Source organism: Eublepharis macularius, chromosome 15, assembly GCF_028583425.1.
Source record: "Eublepharis macularius isolate TG4126 chromosome 15, MPM_Emac_v1.0, whole genome shotgun sequence".
Taxonomy (NCBI): Eukaryota; Metazoa; Chordata; class Lepidosauria; order Squamata; family Eublepharidae; genus Eublepharis; species Eublepharis macularius.
The window spans coordinates 35,958,581-35,984,289 of NC_072804.1; the positions used below are offsets into that span (position 1 = coordinate 35,958,581).

The following is a 25,709-nucleotide window of genomic DNA, read 5'->3' on the forward strand; positions in this document are numbered from 1 at the left end:
AGTTTTAATAAATCCAAAGAAATGCAAGGTTATAAAACCAACTCAGTGGCTGAGAGATAACAGCCCATCTAGATATGGTTGTTAGGAAAACAGGTGTGTGTTTCACTCTAAGGGAAGTTACTAGGCAACACAGAGGCTGTGGTGCTCTTTTTGCCAGTAGTGGTGCTTGCTGTGGTCCAGGTTGGGCAGAAGCAGGGCTCCTGTACCTTGAATTTCTGCAGATGCTGTTTTTCTGGGCCCTATGTGACAAGCTCTTCCCCTGAATGTCCTTCTTCTACATTGTTCTTATCAGTACAATGGCTCTGTCCTCTTTTGCCATCCCCTTCCCTCCATTGTGGGAGATTGTAGTCTGTGTTTTCATTGAAGAAGTAGGTTCCTGCATCCGTTTCCCATTTTTGGTGGATTGAAACCATGCAGTCTGACACTGGTTCAAGAGTAATAGCAATGTGACATTCTGTTACGTGCATGCACTTCAAATATGTTCATTTTAGGGTTTTTTGGGTACTTCAGAAAGGATATGATTAGCAATCTGCAAAATTTGGGGGTGGGTATTGATATCATTTTGGGAATCAATTTTGGGTAATTATTTTGAGTTCAGGAATATCATGTTTTGACATACCTGGCCTTCACTCGGAAGCCAAGTAAACCACCACTGATTTCAATGTTTTCTAGATTCTGGGGGTCAGACCATGTCTGCTGCTATTGTTTCCGGAGTCTGGAAACTAGGTCTACCCCCGCACTGAAAACAGAGGTGATAGATGTGGTGGTGTCCGTACTTTGGCTGCCATGTCTTACTGCCTACTGAAAAAGTGTTTGTCCGACCTCCAGAGTTTGGACAGCAGGCCCGCCACTCACTGAAAATAGTGGTGGTATATCTGACCTCTAGACTCAGAAGCCAAGTCTACCCAAGATGAAAAAACCTGGAAAAATCCTGAAATTTCAGGAATGCCCTTGGTCGTTATGGATATTTCCGAGCCAAAACAAAACAGCAAATTTTGGGTGTAATTTTTATAATAATAACATTCAATAATAACATTCAATTTATATACCACCCTTCAGGACAACTTAATGCCCACTCAGAGTGATTTACAAAGTATGTCATTATTATCCCCACAACAAAACACCCTGTGAGGTGGGTGGGGCTGAGAGAGCTCCAGAGAACTGTGACTAGCCCAAGGTCACCCAGCTGGCTTCAATATCCAGTTGCAAATCCCTGAATTCTGTTGCCATCTTCTTTTGGTCACTACAAGACCACTACGAACACACCATTGCCTCTTACTACTTTTGTTTAGCCTGCCTGAAGGGAATAATGAAAGGATCAAGACCCACCCCTTCCATTGTTCATCTTAAACAATGCTTGTTTTATTCTGAAATGCAGGTGATCGGTGTGCGGAGGGAGGGGGATAGTAATTCTTTGCAGTGAGAAAATGGCAAGGGAGAAATTGTTTAATGAGAGTTCCCCTATCTTTCCACACTACTTTCCTCCTTGAAAATGCAAGCTCAGCAGCTGCGATTGCAAAAGAAAAAAATGTCTCTAAAAACACGGAGGGCGCGGGAGATAATCAGACTCTGAGAATCAGCCCTTACAGAGATGCTGGTGATTGTGAGCAAGACTCAGGAGTTCGCTGAAGTGGCAGAGACGTGAACTTACAGTGTAATCTTAAGCAGAGTTATAGCCTTCTAAGCTCATTTCTTTGACCTCTGTTTAGGATTGCACTGTTAAGAGATTCAGCTGTCCCTGGTGCAAATTCTCTTTTTAATATACCTCCCAAAGGGCCTGCAGAGTGTGTCACCCCATGACAATGGTGTGAAAAAACTTACATAAGTTGTATTTGGAATATGCATTCATTACCCCAAGCCAAATTCCAATGTGTCTTGGACTAAAAAAACGCCCCACAACAACAAAAAATCAAGTTTGGGTGGCTGATGCTTGTGTTTCACAATTCTCAGAACCTGTTTTAAACATCCCAAGCCTTGATATGCACTTCCATATTAAATGTGTGTGTGGGGTGTGTGTGTGTTTAGGTCCACCAATTCTCACTTCTGAAAAAAATCTATTTAATAATTCACACCGGTTTTGTGGAATGTTATTAGATCTTCTTTCTGTGGAATGAGGAAGGGGATGTATCTCTCCAGAGCACTTAACCATGTTCAGTAGAAACTCATGGGGTACTTGTTTATCCCAGTTTTCACGCTATTCCACAATGTTCCTCCATAGAGAGGCAATAAACCTCTGAAACTCATTGGCGGCAGCAATGGCAGAGAATGGCCTCGGCCTCTAGGCCCCGTTTGTTGGCCCTCCAAGACAACTGGTTGGCCGATGTGTGAAACAGGATGCTGAACTAGATGGCCCACTGGTCTGATCCAGCAGGGCTCTTCTTATGTCCGTAATATGCTGCATTGTTTGTGACAACAACAACAAAACGACTTTAATTGCAAAAAACAGTTGATTTATGTGGGATGTTTTATACCCCAGGGATTTTATTTTGCAGGAAAAAACCTGCAAGCACTAAGTGACCGTACTTTGGGGATACTATTTACTAATGTGCAGGTGACCGTGACCTAAAAGGAAAGCACTGTAGAGTTACAATTCTGCAAAACTTACGAGTGTGTGTACATGTGTGCAGCTGAGAAGGAATTTCACCTCAGAACATGGGCAAAGAGCGTGGGATATACCGGCACAAGAGAAAATCGGAACCGTCTGATTTGCTGATAACACGTTTTGCTCAGCAGGAAGAAGACACCTATCCTGAGAAACAGACCTGCTACATCTAGTGCTGGTTTCATGATTCTGGAGGGAGCCATGAACAGAGCACTTTCAATGGGTCCCACTTAACCATGAAGAGGCAAGGTTTGCAAACTCAGAATTCTTATGCCTTTTCTTCTTCTTTATGACTTTTTCTTATGACTTTTCTTAGTAAGCATGGTGGGGCAGTCCTTGGGCCCCATGCCATGCTCTGACTACATCCCTTGGCGTGGGTAATATCATGGGCTTCCCCAACCCATTTTTCTTACCTTCTGCCCTTTCATTCCAGGTTCTCCAAGTTTCCCCTAGAAAAAAGCAAAACAAACAACATGGAACAAAAGTTGCTCAGACCAAACCTGTCAACTGCTCTGGCTTCCCTGCTCCCATTGCAGAGGCATCCCCATTTACAGACCAGTTCTTCCAAGCTGCCTAAGAAGATAATCAGGTCAGCTCTCATTCCCATCCCATGATCTAATGCCACTCATCTTCAAGGCTGAACATCTACACCACTGTGTCTCACGAGAGTCAAAATCTCCTTGCTTTGCACACTGGAACCCATCTTCCCGAACCCCCACCGGCCCAGTTGTACCCCAGCTCCTCCCTGTTTCCAATGAACACATCATTCTCCCACACACATAGGTACTATTACTGGTTTCATTGTTCTCTAATTTTGTGACCCAGCTTCACTGAGCTGTCTGTTGTGTGTATTAAATGACTCTTTTTCATTGTGTAATCCATCTTGAGTCTTAACGAGAAAGGTGGACTGTAAAGGGTGTAATTAAATAATGAACTGAGGTACAGCACAAAGATTCACTTACCGATTTCCCTGGAAGCCCAATGCCTGGAAGCCCCGGCTCTCCCTTCTTTCCTGGAGGTCCTGGCTTGGCAACCACTGTAATTTCTCCTTCGGGAGAAGACAAACACTGATCGCAAGGCTCTCCCTGCAAGAGGTTGAAAAATGGGCTGCCGTTTGAAAGAAGAACAGCAGGGGAGAAGTTCGAGAAATGCTGTGGACTGGGCATAAGACATGGAGCAGCATTAAAAAGAATTCCCTCAAGGCAGTGGTTCCTCCAGTTGTTTGAAGCGGGACCTGGGCCGATTCCAGACGGCCCTCTGCATCCCGAAACGTCGGGCGTCGTCACGCGGAAAACGCGAAATATCGCGTTTTCTAGTGCGAGTTTTGCGCGAGGTCGTGCAAAACTCGCGCGAGAAAATGCGATGTTTCGCATTTTCCGCGCGATGACGTGCGACGTTTCGGGATGCGGAGGGCCGTCTGGAATTGGCCCTGCTTCTAAACTTCATTGATTTTTCAATGTTACTGTCCAGCTTCTCAAGATAAAATGCAAGAATCTCACATCAGTAAATGGTAAATACCTGGATGCCCTAGGCTAACTCAGTCTCACCAGATCTTGAAAGCTAAGCATGGTTGGCCCTGGTTAAAACTTGGATGGGAGATGACTGAGGAAGTCCAGGGCCACTGCATAGAAGCAGGCAATGGCAAACCACCTCTGTTTGTTCCTTGCCTGGAAAACCCCAACAGGGATAACCCATAAGTTGGCTATGACTTGATGGCACCCCCTCCTCACACACACAGAGTGAATGAGAGTTTATATTTTATTTTTCATGGTTAATATTTATAACTATACAGCATTATTAAGCAACGGGCTGTATTCCATGGACATTTTCCATATCATGCAGACGCCATGCCAATGTGGTGTAGAGTACCAGAGTAGGATCTGGGAGACCTGGGTCTGAATCCCTTCTCTGTCATGGAAGGTCACTGGGTGACCTTCGGCCAATCACACACACTCAGCCTAATCTACCTCACAAAGTTCTTGTGAGGATAAAATGGAGGAGAGGTGAACGCTGTAAACTCTTTTGGGCCCCCGTTGGGGACAAAAGTGCAGTATTGTCATGATCAGGCTGTGCCAGGAAGGCCTAGCAAGGCCTCAAAAGCCTGTTAGCAGTGGGGGTAGGCCTGCCTACAATTCCTAGGGGCCCCTGGGCCGTTTTGGTGCCCTTTCTGGGCCAATCAGAACACAGGGGGCTAGTGCTATATAAGGCTGATAATGCACTTTCAATGCACTTTAGCTATCGTTTGGAAGTGGATTTTTTGTTTCACACTCGAAAAATTCAGTTCCAAATGATCTCTAAAGAGGATTGGAAGGCATTATCCAATGTGTGTGGAATTAGCCTAAGACTGGGAGGGGAAAAGTCTGCATTCTTTTCTCCCAGGGAGCAGGCCAGAGGAGGTTTCTGCTAGGGAGAGGGGCCCTCATCCAGGTAGGGTGAGAAGACAGGCCTGGCAGACAGAAGGACAGTGAGTTCAGTCACGTTAGGGCCTTTTGTTTATTTTGCTTTCACCCATCTATTGTTGCTAATGCACCTTGCTTGCTTGCTTGTTTGTTTAATATTAACTGACCTCCTTGTAAATTAATTATTTTGTTTGTGGTTACTCTGCTGGGTCCTCTTGCCTGTTTATTGGCCAAGCTACGGAGGTCAGAAGGGTTGGGAGGGTACTCTGGGCCTTCCCAAGGGACCCTAAATCCCAGGGTGGTAGCAGCGTAAGGTGGCTCACCCCACCTGAGGCATGACAAGTATAAATTAAGTTAATTTTTTAAAATGACCTGTCTCTCCCAGGGCTCGCTTTCCCTGTTCTCCTTCCTCTTCCCTTTCTGACCCACATGAGAATGAGTCATGACTTATGACCCATTCTGGGGTCCTGACCTGCAGATTGAGAACCACAGCCTGAGATGAATCTCTAAGATAGATGGAAAGCTTCCTTCTTTAGGACACTGCCAACACCTTCCTGGAACAGCTCTTTCACTGGATTATCAGATAATAACAGGATGTCAAGCATCACATGCAGAACATCAGCTAGCAAGTTCCAAATGTCATCCTGGGAATATCTGATGCCGAAAACCAAACATTAGGGTGCAGACAGATGTCAGAGTCTGATTATAGGCTACAATCATCAGGTCAAAAGTAACCCTTTGTTTGCTAAGGGCTGCTTGTTGAGAACCCTGAGGCTTCCCCAAGGGTGGCTAGAGAAAGCTGGAGGGGAGAATAGGAAAGGAAACAGGGAAATGGGTCTCTCTGACCACCTGTCATTTATCTCTGTTTATCTTATCTCCCTTTTACTGCTTAGTCGTGTTGGGAATAGCTGGGAAATGTGAGCTACTAAAGAGAGATAAGAACCGCAGAAATAAATAACGTGGAAAGGAGGCCAGCAACATTATGATTCTTAGCAGTTTGCTACGCCTGCCTAGGAGCACCTCCTGAATCCTCAGCCTCATTGCCTGGATTAAACATGGCTTATTTTTCATGAGCTGAGTGCAAAAGGGAGCTGGGATCAAACCTTCTTAACAAGTGGTTGCAGCAGGTTCTCAGCCTGAAGCATGAACCCAGCTTTGCAATTTGTGTTACGAGCAGATCTCTACACCAGCCAAATGCTGGTCTCAGGCTTTGCCCCTCCCATATGCTTCAGGCATATTGTTTACCTTTAAAAACATTTAAAGCAGCAGATACATTTTTTTAAAAAAAAGAACGGGTACAAAAACTGCTCTGGTGTTCAGTGGCGTATTGATGATTATATGGATGCTAGCCAATCAGAACCCAACACAAGCCTGGTACAGATGACCCTTTCCCACACATTTGACTCATGGCATGGGGAGGGAGAGCAGTCCTAAGTGTGCTAGTTCTGACTTCTGCCCCTGTGCAATTGGCTGGTCGACTGCAGAATGCAATTGTGCAGAGTAGGGTTGTGATCAGCGATGCTGATTCGAAACATTGCTGATCATGGGAAGGAGGTGTGTGCCGCTTCCTCTGCACAGTAGCACTCTGCAGACATCTAGGCAGACATCTAGAGCGCACTTGTGTCTGCTCTCCCTCCCTGAGTGGTGGGTCAACACAAGGCAGGGGTTGTCTGTATCGGGTTTACCGTAAAAGCCAGGATAGATCCTGTACTTTGTTGGTGTGGTTTATATACACATAGTTACTTTGCCCACGTTCAACTAAATGTAGGTAGGCAGGGAGAGCTTTGCTGTGGGGAAGCTCCAGAAAGCTTGCTTTTATTCCTCCTCTATGTTTGTTGACTTGCCAATGTGTGTGGTGTGTGTATGAGGCTCCTGATATGCTAGAAATGTACGGAATCGATTTTTGCAAAACTCGCTTCAGGACATTAAAATGTGTGTTTTTTTTCCCTCCCAGATCAACAAAAGTGCTTTAAAACCATCTGTTATGTCTGTCTTCAAATGCAGACTGTCAAACGCTGCAGTAAATTTTGTCTATCCAGACAAAAGTTCCATACCCCCATGATACTACTGAACCGCAAACGCCCTCCAACAGATGGCATCTGACTGGTCGGTTTCCAAGGAAGGCCAGCAGGAGAAGGCCTTCCAGAGATTAAAAAGAGAGAGAGAGGGTAGCCACTTTTTGCTCTAGGCAATCTGGTTCCCCTCTGCCATAAGGTAGCTGCTGCCGATGAACCTTCAGTTGGCTTCAGTACTGATCAGCTATCCTGCCTTTAGAATAGGCACATTCCAGGGAGCATGTAGCACCGTCCATGACTTTTGCCTCCATTTTATCCTCGCAAGAAGCCTGTGAAGTAGATTAACCTGACCCAAGGTCACCCAGGGAGATTCTTAGGGAAGCAAGAATTTGAACTCAAGTCTCTCCCATCAGTTAGCAAACACAAAACACCACACTGGTTCTTTTCTGGAAGAGCTCACACCAGCCCTTTTCATCCTCTGATGCTGAACTGGCTCACCTTTTCGCCTTTGACTCCTGTATCTCCAGTGTCCCCTTTGCTCCCACGGCCACCCTAGAAGTAAAGGAGGAGTTAATTCCAGCACAGCTTGGAATATAAATGCAAGAGGGTGGGGAGAGGAAAAATTTTGGGGGAGGACCTAACCAAGGTTAGGATGATCCTTGTTGCAGTATGGAGATGCATCACAGAACACTTATTTGGGTTTCTCTTTGGTCTTTTCTGCACTATTTATTTATCTGATTGCTTGTTTGTGTAAAATAAATATTAAGAGATGTTCATTCCAACATTAATCAAGAAAAATGTCAACCAAAATCCTTTTTCTCTAGGATGTTACTATACCACCAGCTGTGATGTAATCATAACCTCTGGAAGCCTTGGAAATGTTCACAATAATTTCTCCTGGCTTATTGTGTCCTTTTCACACTCGCATGAAGCAAATGGCAGAGCAGCAAGAGAAGAGATATGCTCAGCAGAGAAGTGACATGGGAGTGTTCTAACCAGAAAAGTTAGCAGATGTTCCCAGGAAAGTTGATGTTCCAAATATGTGCTTCTGTGCATGGCCTGTATTCTTTCTGCTGGTAATTGCAAGTCCCCACTGGCTTGGGGACACTTTTCTTGATTCTGTTCACCAGTACCTGCCTATCTGCCAGGGCAAGCATTTTGCTTGTATTCCGTGATGGTAGACACTGCAGACTGGGGTGCGAGGTAATGAAGGCAGAGACTTTTTAAAAAGTAACAACTGGAAGGGTCGATTTCGGCAGGAAGGAGGTAGATATTTATTTAGGACTGCTTTTAATTAACTTTGTTTTTATGTTTATTGGCAGTCTTAAACTATGCTTTTAAACATTGTTTTTATCCATTTTATGATTGTTCATTCATAGTGTAAGCTGCCTTGATTTCCTGCAAGTTAGAAAGGCAGCTGATAAACATTTCAAATAAAATATATAAATAATAAAATAGATTATATCCCATCCAGCTCTCATAACAGATGGCATGTTTACAGGGAGAGAGAGGCAAGTATGTTGCTTGTAACTTTTTGAAGCCAGGAGGGCCCAGGGCAGGGGGGATATACGAAAATAATCACCTGCCCACCTGTCAAAGGCAGTAACAAACCAAATGGAATATAAGAGATCTATAACTGAGAAAGATTTGAAACCATCCTATATGATCCAGAGGAGTTAGCCGTGTTAGTCTGTAGTCGCAAAATAGTAAAGGGTCCAGTAGCACCTTTTAAGACTAACCAACTTTACTGTAGCTGTCAGATGCTGACGAAGAGAACTTTGGTTCTTGAAAGCTTATGTTACAATAAAGTTGGTTAGTCTTAAAGGTGCTACTCCACCCTATATGAGAGACTGGTGATGTGGATCAACTTTCTGAGATCTCCCACCTTTATTTAAAAGCAGTAACTGGAAGGGCTGGGCTGATTCGGACAGGAAGGAGACAGACACACTGAACTGAACTGAAAAGCAATGAGTGGTAATTTCTCCAAGGCTGAAATAACCCTAAAGATTAAAAATAACCCTGAGGTCTAGTAACATGCCATGGCACAAATCCACCAGACATTCAAACAAAATGAATAAATCATCTAAGGCAAACAAAATCGACACACAAGCTTATTCAGTCAGCATGAAACTGGTTTATTTTAACTGACTAGTTTGAGAAGCCATTGATGGCTCATCGAAGATGATCACAGGGATCCTGGTTTGTCTCAACAAACGCTGGTGTCATCACCACACCTCCAGTCTTGGTAGCTGGGGAGTGAGTGAAGGTGACACAAGGGAACAAGCCGGGGTGAAGCTGGGACGTCAGCCATTCATACATCACATAAGCCATGGTTAAGGCTAACCATATTTAATCAACCAGCTTCAAACCCTGGTTTCAGATGCTGGCCTGACAGACCCCCAGTTACAAAAATGAGCAGAGTGGCCTGTATTCGGTTAGTTCCACTCATTATAGACAGTTTAATTAAACCCTGATTTTGTATTATGCCTAAACCAAGCCAATATTTCAAACTGAAGAATCTGAACTTTCAGTATTTATTTTTATTTAATACCATAGGAATGAACAACTTGAAGTATTAGTGCAATCCTAAACAGATTTACTCCAGTCTAAGCCCACTGAAACCAATGGGCTTAGCCTAGTGTAACTCTGCTTAGGATTGTACTGTATATCTATCAGCTGATCTCAAAAAATCATTAACTTTTCAACTCCCTCATCAGCTTCGCACTCTGTTATTGCTAATGTTAAATGAGTGCATGAAGCTGCTTTATACTGAATCAGACCCTTCGTCTATCATAGTCAGTACTGGTAGCGACTTTCCAAGGTTTCAGGCAGGGGTCTTCCACGTCACTTACTGCCTGGTCCTCTTAACTGGAGATGCCGGGGATTGAACCTGCGACCTTGTGCATGCCAAGCAGATGCTCTCCCACTGAGCCATGGCCCCTCCCCAATGTGCTAATTTCACAGCCATTTCCTTTGCTATTCTGACCATAAAATCTAGTTCCAGGTGTGACCTCAGAGAGAGATTGGCCTCTGTACCCACCCCTCTCCCCATGTTCCCAATACTCACAGTTTTTCCTGTAGGTCCTACAGGTCCTGTACCTCCCTAGAGAACAGAGAAGAACTTGTGGGTTATTTAAGGAACATAAGAAACTGCAGTAATGCTTAAATGGTCTGCCATCCTAAGAAATGAAGTCTACGGCTAATCTGTTTACATGATCGAGGGGGTCATCTGGGTACATCTGAGTTTACTGCAATCTCAGATTGGTTTAGGCTTGCAGTTGTAAATGAAGCTTCTGGAACCCTCCATGGTAACCCGAAAAGTCCCTCTTACCTTTTCTCCTTTTTCTCCAGCTGGCCCCGGAGGGCCGGATATGCCCTGTGAAAGAATCAAAAACCATCTTAATGAATTAAGGTGTCAGTGGAAGGGCCAGGGAGGGGGTGGGGGAGATGCTGGATGCTGCTCCTGGTCCTTCGAAATCAACGTGCCCACCAGCTGCTCAAAATTTAAAACAGTTTCAAGCAAAACTGACTGTCATGGTTTTCCCCATCAAAACTGGGAAATGCAGTTTTGCAGAGTTGGTTGGATTCTTCCACAGCCGTGGGACTGAACTGAATTGTCATATATTAATATGAATTTATAATTAACCCAGTAGATAGAAATTGCTCAGAGATTTTGAGACATTTTCCTTATGGCAATGAGGACTAGAAATGGCGGGGCTTGCACACATTCTTGCTCCTGCGCTGCTTTTTATCTCCCCCTTATTGCTCCTAGCCCTTAGCCCTTCCCAGACATTCAGTTGCAACACCCCAACCACAAATAACAGGAGCATGTGCTATGTGCAATGTTTCCAATAAGTGTGATTGCCATTTGGTGTGAATGCGGCAACTCACAGTTTTCTATGTGCGTACAGTTTGGTATGCACAAGCACGTCCCCTCAAAAATCTGAGGTTCTGTTCTTGTATACTGAAGCTGTACGCACATGGAAAACATGCTCATGGCACCACACATACAAAATGGTGATTGCACATATCAGGAGGATTGTACATAATGCTCACTTCCACTACCCACCAGTGGATGAAGTGATGGCCATGAACACAGATGGCTTTAAAGGGGGGTTAGACAGATACACAGAGGAGAGGTCCATCTATGGCTACTAGCCATGGTGACTAACAGGAGCCTCCGTATTTAGAGGTAGCAAAGCCCTGAATGCCAGCTCTAGAAGGCAACAGCAGGGGGATGCTAGACTAGATGGACCACTGGTCTGAACCAGGAGACATCTTCTCATGGAGCTCCTAAACTGAACATCTGAAAAGGGGATTTTGTAGAACACTTTAACTTCTGCCTTGAAAGAAGAAAGATGATGACCCCACACTTACTGGCATTCCTTGGTCTTCTTTGGACCCTTCTTTTCCCGAAGGCTGCAACGTGGATGCCATGGGGCTGCAGGAAAGACATGGCTCACCCTTACAGGAAAAAGAAGACAGCCTTGTGTTAATGTAAACAGCTCTTGAGTGTGTGGGAGCTGGGGAGACAGGACTGAATAGTACAGAGAAGCAGTGCAAGAGCATCCCAAGGAGAATGTGCCCAAGAGTAGAAAGTCACCTGCAGTTTACCAGTTATCATCACACATTAGCATTTATGTAGGGCTGTTGATGTATACAGCACTTTTCAGAGTAGCATAAGCAAAAGACAGGGTCCCTGCCCTAAGGAGCTTGCTGTACGGGGCACACAAGAGAGGCGGAAAGGAAAAGCAAATAGTCACATTTCATTTGGAAATAAAGAGTGAAGGGTCAAACCAAAGCAAAGGGATGGTTTTCAACTAGCGGGAAAGTGAAAGGGGGAAGGTGGCGCCACGCTGGAGTTCTGGGGGGAGGCTCCAGGTTCTAGGAACCAGGGCCAGTTCTCCTGCCAAACTATCCTGGGACAGCATTCCTGAGCCCACACCGCTGCCAGCCAGGTCTACACCAAGCCACCTAGTTTAGAGGGTGCAGGCCTTGGGAGGGGGATAGCTGTACAAAGTTTGGTGCAGCAAAAGACTTTGAGCTAGCTCCAGGGAGGGCTAGAAAGGAAGAACAGGCAGGGTCTTAAAGCAAGCAGGTGGTCCTGCAGGTAGCTCAGAGTGGTACAGCTGGAGGATCAAAAGTCACAGGTAGAGAAATCAGGAAAAGAGAGCAAAATGGCGATGGGGGACACGTAAAGGCGAAGGGTTTTTACCGGAGGGAGAGGGGAAGTCAGAGAAAGGTTTTGTACAGTCCCAAGTTCCTCAGCATAGCCTTCCTGCACAGAAGTTGTATAAGCAAGTCCAGCAATGTTTCCCTCCCACAAAAATATTTACTAGCTTGCCAACCATGCATTGCCCGTGGAAAAGGAAAGAGGGCCAGCATTTACAATGCTTCCCTGTCTGGTTACCTGGAGATAGCACTTTACTGCTACCAAGCAACCAAAGCTGTGATTGTCCAAACCCTACTTCAGTCCAAGTATTAGAACGTGAATTCTGAGCTGCATAAATCAGAGAAGGGTCTCCAGTACCCTCTCAAAGTTGGTGCTCTTATGATAGCTTCAGGAGGAAAATCCCCGCTGCCATATCTTAACATGCAGGAGTACTGAAGAGGGATCTGACTGCCTAAGCCAGTGACCAAGCTAGCAGCTTCCCACTGAAGTGGCTGCTGGTGTTCACGCTCTTGCATCACTTTTCACAAACTGCCGCATGATTTGGGCACTGCCTTTCAAGCTCTTCCTGAGCAAAGTTCTTTGTTTAAGACATCAGATAGTTTCACATTTCAAATTGTGCTCAGCCGTAATCTTGCTGGGTGTAGGGGCTTTAGCTCCGACTGAGAGCTAAACTACAAGAGATGAATTATATGAGGACGCGCACGTGAAAGGCTCTGTCAATTTCCCTTCTCTACAGAGTCAGTGAAGATTGCACATCAGAGGGTTTGCTAATTTCCTCTTCGCCTCCTGAAGGCTCTGTCAATTTCACTTCCCCTTCTAGGAGGTGAACAGGCGATAAACAAACCCTCTGAGGAGCTATCTTTGTGGCTCTGTACAGAGGGGAAATTAACAGAGCCTACCAATCTGTCTTTTAAAACTCGGCTTCCCGGCTAACATTGCGACTCTCTTCACATGAACATCCTCGTGTAATTCGTCTCTTGTAGTTTAGCTCTATATCTCAATCTAATATACTTTACAGGTTTGTTGTGATGATCAGTGGGTGCGGAAAACCCACATACAGCACTTTGACTTCCTGGGGAGGAAGGCGGGTTCCAAAAAGTAGTGAATGGAGAAATGCATACACGGGCCGTTTCCACACAGCTTACCTTCTTCTGAAAAACAGCATCTTTGCATGCTGTTATCATGTGAAATCACGTGAGAAGACACTGTCTTCCACGATAACAGCATCTTCTCGCGCGATTTTGCATGATAACAGCGTCTTCCTGGTGCGATTTTGCACGCATAGACACTGTTTTTCGGAAGTTTTCGGAAGAAGGTAAGCCATGTGGAAACAGCCACAGTCTATTTTTCAAAAGATAAATTAACTTATAAAATTAACACACTTGGCCGTTTTGACTAGCATGCTTCTTCTTTGATTACCATCTCTAATTGTTATCAATATTTCATTAACTTGCATATTTTCCATATTGTCACTTCCTTGTATGTGTGCATTCATATATGCAACCAGCCAAGTGCAGCCCCAAGTAATAGAACTCTTCTTCGCCACTTTATTCTGCTGGAAAACAGGGTGGTGGGGAAAGACCACCGTACCTGGAATAGCGTCTTGAGTTAGCAAGGCAACAGACAGGACCATAAAATAGGTTATAAGGGGAGATTCAGATGGGCATATCAAGAGAAAAGTTCACCTACCTTTGCCCCTTTGATTCCATTGATTCCAGGGTCTCCCTGGAGAATAAAAACAAAAAACAGAGAATAAAGAGTCTTACAGAAAGCATTGACCGAGTTAATCCCCCTGGCAACGGAGGCAGGAGATGAAAGCACTCGCTGAAGAAGCATCTGTGGTGGACATAATGATAAACTATTTCAGTTCAAACTCAAAGTATGTCCAGGTGTTTGAGCTCATGGGCTGGGTGGAGCCATATGGAATTCGGCATCTGGACAGCCATCACTGCTGCACGTGTATCTCATGATGCAAGCTTTAGTTGCAAAGATGCTAGATATCTGCCGATGATTGGTAGAAGAAGCAAGCAGGCACCATGACAACACTGGGGACTGCTGCTCTAGGCATTGCTTCCTGCATGCTCTTTGGTAAGAGGAAGGGGGTGAGACACACTTGGATGTAATCCACTAGCAGCACACCTGGTGACCTGTGTGCCACTACCTACCTTGACCTCAGGAGGAAACTGAAAGGAGGCACTAAAGTATATAACAATAGGATGGGGAGTGTATGGATACTTGACATGCACAAAAGCTTCTGGGTCAATGCTGATCGCTGGGCTCTGAGCAACTAGAAGACCTGTTCCTATTACCTTGTTCTTCCCCCTACCTGGTCCTCAGCTACACAGAGGCTGGGTCAGATACCTACCCTGTTGCCTTTGAGTCCTGGAGGGCCAGGTTGATCCTAGAGCGAGAGAGAGAGAGAACTAAAATCAAGTGAACAGGACCACATAGGAGTCCCGGGTCTTTCTTGCAATCAACCGATGGTCTCCCTCATTCTGAAAGAGGAAGCGGTCACCCAGAAGCACCCACCGATTTGCCTGGCTTCCCTGGTGGCCCTGGTTCCCCTTTGGGTCCTGGTTTCCCAGGGAGGCTAACAATGTTGGTTAAATCTTCTGGGATGGTTGGGCAAACTTCACATGGATCCCCCTGTGGAAAGAAATTCAAGACGGTTTCAGGACAATGAAATGAGACTAAACCAAAACAACGCGAACGGTTGCACAAAACAAAACTCTCAATTTCCATAGATAAAAAGATTAAATAGTGTCAACAAATGTGTCTCCAAGAATCTCCTTCCATGCATCTTCTGGGCTTGTCCTCTCTGAACCTGGAGACCACCCAAGGTTCTGCTTTGATCCAGATGCTCACCTTTTCTCCCTTCAGGCCAGGACCTCCTGGTTTCCCCTACAGAGAAAGAGGAGAAAAATGAGGGAGATCAAACGCTTGTAGAATGTAAGGAGATATGAAGGCTTGTCCTACTTGCAAATAAATCCCAGGGAGTTCAATGGAACCTGCTCCTGAGAAAATATGCCTTAAACATACGGGGAAAGGGAAATTGGATGTCGCTGATGGGATCTGGGTTATCCAGGTGGCACGCAAAGCCTATAACCACCTCCGCTAAAACAAACACCCATTTAATTCATCTCCCCAGTCATGCCAGCAATCAATGGGCCAATTGCAGCTTTATTAAAGAAAAAGGAAACACACACACAATCTCGTGGCGCTGCCAGGTCTCTTGCTATGGGGTGTGGGGAGGGGGGTAATCAGGGTTCCAATGCCTCAATGTCTGGCATAAAATGTTCCTTAGATGGAACACTACCCCTAAAGACATTGCGAGATTTAGTAAGGATTATAGTGGACATTGTTGGAAGTGTCAAAGCATGGATGCAACATTTTACCATATGTGGTGGGCCTGTAAGAGAATGCGAAAATACTGGATAAAGATATATGAAGAGATGCAGAAGATTCTCAAACTCAGATCTGAGCTAAATCCAAACAATATGCTCCTAAATATCCTGCCAATTAATGTTAGAAAAGAACAGGGAGATCTTTTCCGTTATATGGTGACAGCAGCAAGAGTATTATACGCAGCAAAATGGAAAACAGATATATGTCCTGATGTGTCAGAGAGGATAGACGAGATTTATGAATTCGCATCAATGGTCAAATTAACTACTTATTTACACAATAGACCAATCGCCGAATTTTGGGGAAAATGGAAGGATTTCTTTGACTGCCTAGGCAGAAATTAATATTAATTAAAGTAACTTAGTATAAAGCTAAGAAGATAAATAGGGAAATGATCAATCAAAAAGTTGATACTATAGCGTGTACAAGTATAAATAACCAAGGAGGAAGCAGGGGAGCCATTTTACATTTATTTTTAGTCATGGCAAATTTTGAGTGTATTTTTATATCAGTTCAATGTAATTTTAAAGCAGTGCTTGTATAAGTCTTAAAAATCAATTCCAAATGTACTGTTTATATAAGTTTATATAAATTCTCAATTCAATTTCAAATGTAGTCTTTGTACAATCTTTTATTATGTGCTTTCTATTTTCATATCTTTTCTTTTAAATAAAATTTCTAAATAAAAAAAATACCCCATGTCACATCCATTGTGATCCTGGAAGTGATATCATTATGTCAGCGTGACACTCTAGGACTCCTCTAAAACTCAGAGGACCACCATGTATTTCTATATTCCCATCTATCTCCTGCCTGCTATTTGGCTGGCAACCCTACAACACCTCCAGTTACAAATATTTCATTCCATTCTCCCAACAGGCATATCCCAGGGAGGAGGGATTAGGTGCAGATAAAAACGTAAGGACAAGCATGATTCTCTGTCACTGGGGTCATGCCACCCCAATAAATCTTTGACAATACTTCCACTCATATGCAAACAAATGGTTGCCCACCTAAGTGGGCCTTCCCCTTCCTTCCTCTGCCCCTGTAGGTCTTGTTTTTTTACTGTGCTAGGCTAAGAGTAGTGAGGGGTCTGTGTTTCTGGACCCACAGAGCGTGACCTGCTTTGGAATATCATGATGTCCTAAAATGTAGGACTATCGCAGCAGCAATTACAGGATACCTGTTTTCTTTGACCACTACAGTCCAATCTCCACCTGCTATTTGAATTCTAAGCATCTGGACGGCTCCCAACCCCACATTTATAGAGTTCACTTTTTCCCTTCTCTTTTGCTATCTCAGCCCACAGCTTCCTTGTCAGTCTTAAAGTCTTCCAATCTCTCTGGCTTGGCAGCTTTGAATTAGACCCTCCCTCCACACACAGAAACCTCCAGTCATCCGACAAATCTCTTAGCAATGTAGTTTTTTTTAATGATCTGAGCTCATCCAGCCCTTGGGGAACAAGGCTTGGGTGTGGGGCGAGGCATGACTTCACTCTTGCAGCTGCATTTATAAACACACTTGATTCTCTTTGTTATGTAGTTGTTTAAAGACTTCAGCAATAATAAACCCCAATGACTCCCTGGAAGAATGAGCAAGGCCTTGTTCAGGTTGCTCAACAAGCTCTCGGAGATCACACGAAGGCTGATCAAGAGCTTAAAAGCACATGAGGAGTTTGCACCAGCCCCTCTTCTTCAATGCCATAGATCCTGGGATCTTTACTGTGGTTTGCTCACTAGAGGAGGAACTTACTGGCTTTCCGGTTGAGCCGCCGGGCCCTGGTGGTCCTCCACTTCCCTAAGAAATAGATATCACAAAATAAGATGCTTGTGCGTGTCTCTGCAGAGGGTACTCTTGAGAATGCTACGGGTAAGGAAAATGAGAACAGCTGGAATTTAGGGACAGGATTGCAAGATGACCTGAAATTATATCTCTCTGCTTTCGCCTTACCTTTTCTCCTCTCGGACCGGGGGGACCACCTGGATCACCCTGAAATGAAAGTACAACTGTTGACTTTGCCCAGAAATGAACAATGGTATCCTAAGCAGAGGCTGTTTCCTCACTGCCTGTTGTTACTGCCTTTTCTCTGCTTTCAAGCTGTGTTTTGCTGAGTCGCAATGACGACTCATCTTCTGCATGCAGCACTGAGATGCGCTTTTTTGTTCACACCAAAATGTCCAAACACTAAAAAAAAGCACTTTTTAAAAAGAGGATTTCCTGCGCTTTTGTCACCATTGATGAAAAGCGCCTTTCCCCCTTTTCCCTCCTCTTTTGTGCGTGCGCTATTGTGCTAGAACACTGGTCAAAAGTTCATGGTACCTTGAATTACATTTCCCCTCTCATAAAAAGGCAGCGATTGGTTGTGCATGTATGCACCAAATTAATGTCAAAGACTTTGTGACTGCAACTACGCCGCCACCCTTGCAGATACTGGACCGTTACGTTGCCACTCACAAATGCATATTATAATTTGCCTGCTTAGACCACTGTGGCCATGGCTGTGTGCTCATAATAAAAGATTAGCGTTATAACGCAATTTTCTAGTGAAATGATAAAAAAGAGGATGGGGCAAGCCATGAGTGCAATACTGAAGGTTCTCGCTACCAATGAAAGGGTTTTGCCATGGAGTCACCATTAGCCAGCACAACAAAGGGATAATGTGTACACATAATTTTTTTTAACGTAATTACTCTATGACTCTGGAATTAATGGGGGGGGGGAAGGGCTATGCATGTGGCAACAGTTGCATGCAAGCTTCAGGAAATGAGCAGTACTGTAAAGAAGGAGGGGCAAGAGCCACAGGGAAAAAGTGGGCGGAGTTTCTTGGGTGGTGTCTTCTGAAGCACTTCCTACTGTTCCTATGCATGGCAACGCTGCTGAAAAACATGCTGGAAACCAGCAGCAAAAAAATAACCTTAGAGCAAGTGCAATTTCGGAAGATGCGCGAGAAAGTGCAAAATGCACACACGGCCGGCAAAAGATGACATGTGCAATGCTGGGAATAAGCCATCGCAGTTCTGAGGGTGAACGGCTTCTCTTACGACGTGCAGAAATGGCCAGAGTGATGCCCTTCCAAGTCTGTTGAAGTCAATCGCTTTAGAAGGGGGTCTCTCTGCTTAGGATGGCCCTAAGATCATTGTTTCTCCAAACAGGGCCCAGTTCTGCCATCCCTGTTTTATTGATTTAAAACATTTACTAGCCACTTTTCTACCTTGCAGGAATTCAAGGTGGCTTACAATAGAAATAAAATAATGTAAATAAAATGAGTAAAAACAAGGTTTAAAAACACAGTTTAGGACTGCCAATAAACATAGAAACAAACTTGACTGAAAATAAAATCATCTTCAGCTGCCAACTGAAGAAGATCAGCACTGAGGGGGTCAGGTACACCTCCCAGAAGATGCTGTTCCATAATCATGGGGCTGCCATCAAAAAGGCCCTTTCTCCTGTACCCACCAAGTGAGCTCCTTTAGCTGATGGGGCAGTCAGGAGGGGCTCTCCCTGAGATCTTATCTCTTGGGTAGGAACATATGGGAGAAGACAGCCCTTCAGACACCCCTGTCCCAAGCCATATAGGGCTTTAAAGGCTTTGAATTGTGCTCCGGAGCAGATAGGTATCAAGAGGGCTTTTTTTCTGGGTAAAGAGGTGGTGGAACTCAGTGGGTTGCCAACACAGGGGGCAACTCTTGGTGGGAGGTGGTGCCCCTGGTACCACATGTGTCGTGCAAAATGCGCACACGCTCCTTGGACCAATGACGTCACTTTGGGTCAGCTGGAACAAGGAGGGAGTTTTAAAAAGTTTAAATCACCCTAGGTGAAAATGGTCACATGGCTGGTGGCCCTGCCCCCCTGATCTCCAGACAGAGGGGAGTTTAGATTGTCCTCTGCGTCACCCAGCAGCACAGAGGGCAATCTAAACTCCCCTCTGTCTGGAGATCAGGGGGCGGGGCCACCAGCCATGTGTCCATTTTCAAGAGGTTCCGGAACTCCGTTCCACCGCATTCCAGCTGAAAAAAAGCCCTGGGTATCAAGTGTAACTCCTATAATACCGGAGTCACATGCTCCTGATAGCTGGCCCCAACCACAGTCAAGCCACAGCATTCTGCATTAGTGGCAGCTTCTGAAAACTAAGGGTAGCTCTAAGCACAGCACATTGCAATAGTACAGTCTAATTGTAATGAAGGCATGGACCCCTATAAGATTCTTTCTTTATTCTACGAAACATACATTGGATGAGAAAGGTGGAGGAAACCTACGCTTTCAGATTCTTCTGCCACCAGTTCCTATTGGCCATAACACTCTACATTTAATGTGAACTGGATTTGGGCTTTTCTGTCAAAAACATCTAGATTTGCAGGGAACACTGGCTAATTCTGTTAGCAAGGTGCTTAACATGTAGTATTCCTTCCCATGGTTGAGGACCAGGCAACCTTCAGCAATCTATTTCCCCCACAAGAGGTCCACCCACCTGCAAAAATTTCCAAGTTACATCCAAATCAGACCTTCCAGGGCAGCTCATGGGCAAACCTGCCACAACTGCTGATAAGCTGGGAGGGCAGAATGGTCTAGCTCAAATAGTCTAGGTCAGTAAAAATTCTTTAGATAAGCAGAATTTTAATATCTTTCTTCTGACATGCCTAAAATTACAATATGGTTCCCTCCATAAACGTTAGAGTATCTTGGTTAACTCCAGAGGGGTCACACCATGTTATTCTACAGCATCAAGTCAAGTGGCCCTTTGAAGACTAACAAAGACTTCTACTAGCATCTGACAAAATGTTTGGACTCGAGGGCGCAAAAGCTTCTGCTGCAATAAAGATCTTTTAAGAAACACTAAACGAAAGACAGATTTGTTCAGGAAATCCAAGCGTACCTCTTCCTCCCCAAAGCCACTCCAATTCTTTGTGGAAGCCATACTTGGCAGTTTTGGCAATTCTCAACTCGGTACTTGCATCTTAAAGGTAGCTGTGGAAAGCCTTTTGCTTTGCATGGCAACCATAAAGCGCTCCCGATCCTTGGACCAAGAACATCCCCCCCCCCCTTAAAGCTTCTCCTCCCCACAGTTTGCCACACAGTTCAGCTGGTGTGGAAAGATAAGGGAGCAGCTGCCTGCTACAAGCCTCCTCCCCCCATCTCTTGGATAGCAAGTCAGGAGGCTGTAGCATAGCAGACAGGAACTCTGGTGGTCTTTGCCACCTGAGGCAGAAGAAAGTGGGACTTCTGAGGACCAGGTTTTTGGTGGGGCTGACTGCCCTCTGAGGTGGGAAAAGAGATGGGTTATGCATCCAGGTGTCTCCTGGGGCGTAACATTTTTCTTTCCCCCCAGGTTCTTTAACTACACATCTCATAAATCTGTCAAGCACCACCCACCTTTACTCTACATCACTTTTGGCTGCAAGCCACCATATTGGCACAGAACCAAAATTGTAAAATTTCTTCTTCTCCATTTTTTTTTTTTTACATTTTACTAAATTGGGATTTTGCCAACAGTTAATTAGAAACTGTAAGGTGTTAAAAAGGAAGGGAAAGGATTTGAGTTATCTTCGCACTTTACACTTGAGTATATTTAATGCATGCTGTGCACACTTTAAAAAAATGAAATAAAGCATGTAATTGTGCAAATTAATGATCTGCGTATGTGTATTTTCATAACAGAATGTGGTCTCAGTAAGTGAACCTGCGTTTTCATCCTTTATCACTCAGCCTCTGCCACTCTCCTTTTTCTTTGCAATCTCTTCCTTTTTGCAAATTTTAGATTAGATACTGGTAGCAGGGCCTATCCTTTTAGTTTATGAAACTTTGCATGCCTTGTGTCTGTCTATGTGCTTCATAGAAAAGAGTCCAGTAGCACCTTTGAGACTAAGCAACTTTAATGTAGCATAAGCTTTCGAGAACCACTGCTCTCTTTGTCAGATGCATGGAGGGTATGAAGAAACTAGTCAGATATATATAGGTGGTGAGGGGAGCGGGGAGTAGATGCAATCAGTAGCTTCTGATAATGGGATCAGTTTGCTTCTGATAATGAAATCAGTTACTTCTGATAATGAGATAACCATTCATAGTCTCTATTCAACCCAAGTCTGACTGAGTCAAATTTACATATGACAATTTACAATTCAGCAGCTTCCCGTTGGATTTTGTTTTTGAAAGGTTTCTGTTGAACTATGGTGACCTTGAAGTCCTTGATGGAATGTCCTGGTAGATTGAAGTGTTCTCCCACTGGTTTCTGGATGTTGCCATTTTTAATGTCAGATTTGTGTCCATTTAGTCATTTATTCATTTGTGTCCATTTATTCATTTATTCATGTGCCTCATAAATAATCCACAATAATTAGAGATGGGTGAAGTTTTGCTCAGCTCAACTGAGAGTCTTTCTACATGAGACCTCTTACACGAGGATGCTCAAGTGAAGGGAGATGCAATGTTAGCCTGGAAGCCGAGTTTTAAAAGACAGATCGGAAGGCTTTGACAATTTCCCATCTTGGCAAAGATCGCTGCTCAAAGGGTTTGTTTATTTCCATCTCCCAGAAGGGGAGATGAAACTGACAGAGCCTTTGGGGAGGGGAAGAGGAAATAAACAAACCCTCTGAGCAGCCATCTGGGCTGGCTCTGTAGAGAGGGGAAATTGACAAAGCCTTCTGATCTGTCTTTTAAAACTCGGCTTCCTGGCTAACATTGCATCTTCCTTCACTTGAGCGTTCTCATGTAAGAGGTCTCGTGTGGAGAGACTCTCAAAACCAGTTTGGTAGTTAGGAGCTTAGCAAATGATCTGGAAGTTCTCTCCTGGCATGTAACAATGGCTTTTGTGGTAACCTGTGCATGTGCAATACTGCTTTGCCCTGTGATATAGCCTTTACGTGATGGATCCTTGGCTTCTGTGTAGCACCCATTCATTAGTTTTACAGCAATTGTTAAGAATGTTATTGAGTGGAAGGGGATACCATTAAAAAGCATATACTGCAGACTGTTGGTCTGCTGAACTCATATGCTTAGAATCTTTCCAACTCAGAAAACAGCTTCTGGAGAAATGGCACTTGAGGATACATACAATGGCATTGTATGTATGGACAAACTGGAACAAATGTCTATACCGAGTCATTAATTATGAATTTCAGCATCATAACTAATAATAATAAAAAACTACTTCTGTTAATTGCAAGGAGGAATGGAGGGGACAATAATGGAATTCCACAGATCACTCAAAAGTACTGTTCAATCCCTCTTGGAGCCCAGAATTTCAGAACATATTGTTTTTTAGCTTATTCCTATAAGCATATGGCTAGCGTTAGGCTTTCTTTTTTAAAAATGTAAGTACAGGAAGTGGGGCGGGGGGGGGGGGGAGAGAAATTCTGAAGCCACTGGTTTTTCCAGTTACAAAACAGTTCTGATTAAATATCTGAACACTACACAGTCTCTATTTACCAAAAATATCCACCCACTATGGAAGCTACTGTTACTGGTTAGGTTTCCTTCACTCCATCTTCTCCCTCCCAGACTCACACCTTTCCATCACAATGGATCGCAAAACATTTCTAATGAAATCTGTCAATGAGGCAGTCAGAATCTCACCACAGTGAATCAGAATTCTCTCATTACAAACGTAACTCTCGTTACGAATGTTACAAGGTGCTGTCAGAATGAGGAGACCAGAGGCAGGCCATGAGATAAATCCTTACCGGTTTTCCTGGAAGGCCAATTCCAGGGGTCCCTGGCCGGCCTGGGGGCCCTGGCTCCCCAGCGAGCCCTTCAGGTCCAACAAACCCTGGGTCACCCTAAAATACACACATGGATGTTAGTAAGAAGTCCATTGGAAGAGTAGCTTTTCCTTGGACTCACTTTCCAACCCTAAGTTTGAACAACACAGTACCTTCTGGCCTTTGGGTCCCACCACGCAAATCTCCCCAGGCCGTCCCTAGATTGAAACAGAAAGTGAGATTTATTAACACACGGGGCTTCTTCATACTTTATGGCATCAAACCCCTTGTTAAGGACTTCTAAGCTACAGCTAGAAGAATTGTGGAGTGAGTCTGGGACCCAAGCATGTTTAAGTCCCAGAAAGTGCACACGAATGCTGCCATATTTACCTGGATAGAAGACAAACTTTCTCCCTAAAAGAGGTCACCGTCTTGTGCACCTCCACCATAGCAGATTCACACTGGGACAGTTTCCTAGCCTAAAGTTCACTACAACTGAAAGACGACTAAGGCATGTCTTCACAGTCATCAACTGCAGACAGGTAACATCAAGAAATGCCTTCTGTGCGGAAATGAGCCATCACAGACAGAATGCCAAAACCAGAACTTCAGGTCACTCGTCACACAATGCTTTTTTGTAGAGTCACCCAGAGTGGACAGTAGAGAATGAGATGTCAGCAACATTGGTATCCCCACCTCCCAACCTCCCGGGTTTGGAATATAAGCTTTGGAAGCTTGCTGTGCTTAACATGAAGGGGAGCATTATGGCTCATAGGTCTTCTCTGGCTCAGATTGTACATTTGGGTCAGAGAGGCTCTCCACTTTCCAGCCCCATTTACATTGTGGAAGCTAGGAGAAAGGATAGAGAGCTTATTTTTCACCCTGTCTTCTCTTCTTCTCCTTCCTGAATGTATCCGAACCTGTTTCAAGCAGTTTCCAAGATGCCAAAGTGGACCAGGAAAATGTAGGCCCGAACATGACATCTGAAATGCACCCGGAGGACCCATAAACAAAGTTAGACTGACCAGGGGGAAAAATGGATCCCCTCTAAGAGTTCTTCACTTTGGCTCATAATTTGTCATATCCTTTCTGCTTGGAGCATAAGAACATTGGCCTGTTTCTAGTCTTCAGTCCAGGGTAAACAAATGATCTGCATGTCAAGACAGCTCCTTTCACTTTCCCATCTTCTGTACCAGCTGGGTAGACACCGAGGGTGGGGGATGGTTTAGAGGGTTTGATATACTGTAGCAAGCCCCTAATATGTCATTCTCAACAAGAGATCTATGTACAGCCAGAAGCTTGCCTTAGCCTTTGGATAATCTATGGACACTTGTATTTTCTGAATCTGTAAGCTCTCAATAAAGAACCTTTGACTCAAGAGTAGACATGGGCACGAACCAAAAAAATTTACCATTCCAGAGGACCGTGGTTCGGTGCAGACCACGATCCCGAATAAACGATCCGCAACGACCATCTCCCGTTCCCGAACCAGATCGTGGATCGTGGATCGTGGAGGCCACAGCGGAGGGGTGCCCCACTGTTCCCAGCGATACAGGAATGGTGGCTGATGCCAAGCTCAATTGTACTCTCAGTCTCTCTCCCCAAAGGCTAGCAAGTGGCAAGCAAGAGCTCTGTCCCACTCCACTGCTAGCAGAAAGTGAAACCCAGCCTGGGAGACCATGGCTATTTATAAGCATTGGTCTCATTCAGCAACACAGGAGGTCTGTGTTTGGCCATCAGAGCTGCCTATCAGGGTTTGCAGGGATGAGATTGGAGTGCCCATGGCTACAGAACACCCCCTTCCCCCTCCCTCCCCTGGGTGTCTTCTCCCAACTTGTGACTGCTTTGCTGCTCCGTGGTTGGAAGGAAGCCCTGCTGATCAAGGAAAGCTGGGCTTCCATTCGGGTTTCCAGGGCGACAGAAGGAGGGCAAACAGAGCTCAGGCATTCCCCTAGCTCCGTTGCCAGGGGAATAGATTGCTGGCGCCTGAGTGTCTGGATCCCCGAACCAAGCCCGAACGCCCCGATCCAGGCCTCTCCCGACCGCTGGATCATTGGCCGTGGCCGATCACGATCTGCCGGGTCACGATAGCGCGATCGCCATTATCGTGGGTTTTTTTCATTCGTAATGCGGATCGTGCCCATCTCTACTCAAGAGACCTTGAATTTCTTGCTGCAAGGGGTGGGAGACGAACTCAGAGTATCCTGATTTCCATAGACTGACACTGCATATGTGAACCAATCCACTAGGGTTCTTGGAGGAAAGCTGAAGCAAGGTAGAGAAACATGGAAAGAAGAAAAATGCCTTCTTGAAAGTGAACTAGAAGTCATGCAAAGAATTCTCCGACTCACTGAAATTTGTATCGGCTAGGAAAAAGGGGAGCCATACACACACACACACATACACACACAAAATGTATGA

At 44.8% G+C, this 25,709-nt stretch overlaps 1 protein-coding gene across 6 annotated transcripts in view; it reads right to left on the reverse strand.

The window, feature by feature from the left end:
• Positions 1 to 25,709, reverse strand: part of COL16A1 (collagen type XVI alpha 1 chain) — a 174,600-nt gene that overhangs the window by 73,660 nt on the left and 75,231 nt on the right. For all 6 annotated transcript variants that reach the window (XM_055000062.1, XM_055000060.1, XM_055000061.1 and 3 more), the window contains exons 17-30: positions 23,462 to 23,506; positions 23,271 to 23,366; positions 17,545 to 17,583; positions 17,347 to 17,391; positions 15,055 to 15,090; positions 14,719 to 14,835; positions 14,555 to 14,590; positions 13,879 to 13,914; positions 11,394 to 11,480; positions 10,348 to 10,392; positions 10,084 to 10,119; positions 7,515 to 7,568; positions 3,565 to 3,687; positions 3,016 to 3,051 (exon numbers count right to left, since the gene is read on the reverse strand). In XM_055000062.1, coding sequence (XP_054856037.1) covers positions 3,016 to 3,051; positions 3,565 to 3,687; positions 7,515 to 7,568; positions 10,084 to 10,119; positions 10,348 to 10,392; positions 11,394 to 11,480; positions 13,879 to 13,914; positions 14,555 to 14,590; positions 14,719 to 14,835; positions 15,055 to 15,090; positions 17,347 to 17,391; positions 17,545 to 17,583; positions 23,271 to 23,366; positions 23,462 to 23,506 — 831 coding nt within the window. The remainder of the gene's footprint in view (positions 1 to 3,015; positions 3,052 to 3,564; positions 3,688 to 7,514; positions 7,569 to 10,083; positions 10,120 to 10,347; positions 10,393 to 11,393; positions 11,481 to 13,878; positions 13,915 to 14,554; positions 14,591 to 14,718; positions 14,836 to 15,054; positions 15,091 to 17,346; positions 17,392 to 17,544; positions 17,584 to 23,270; positions 23,367 to 23,461; positions 23,507 to 25,709) is intronic.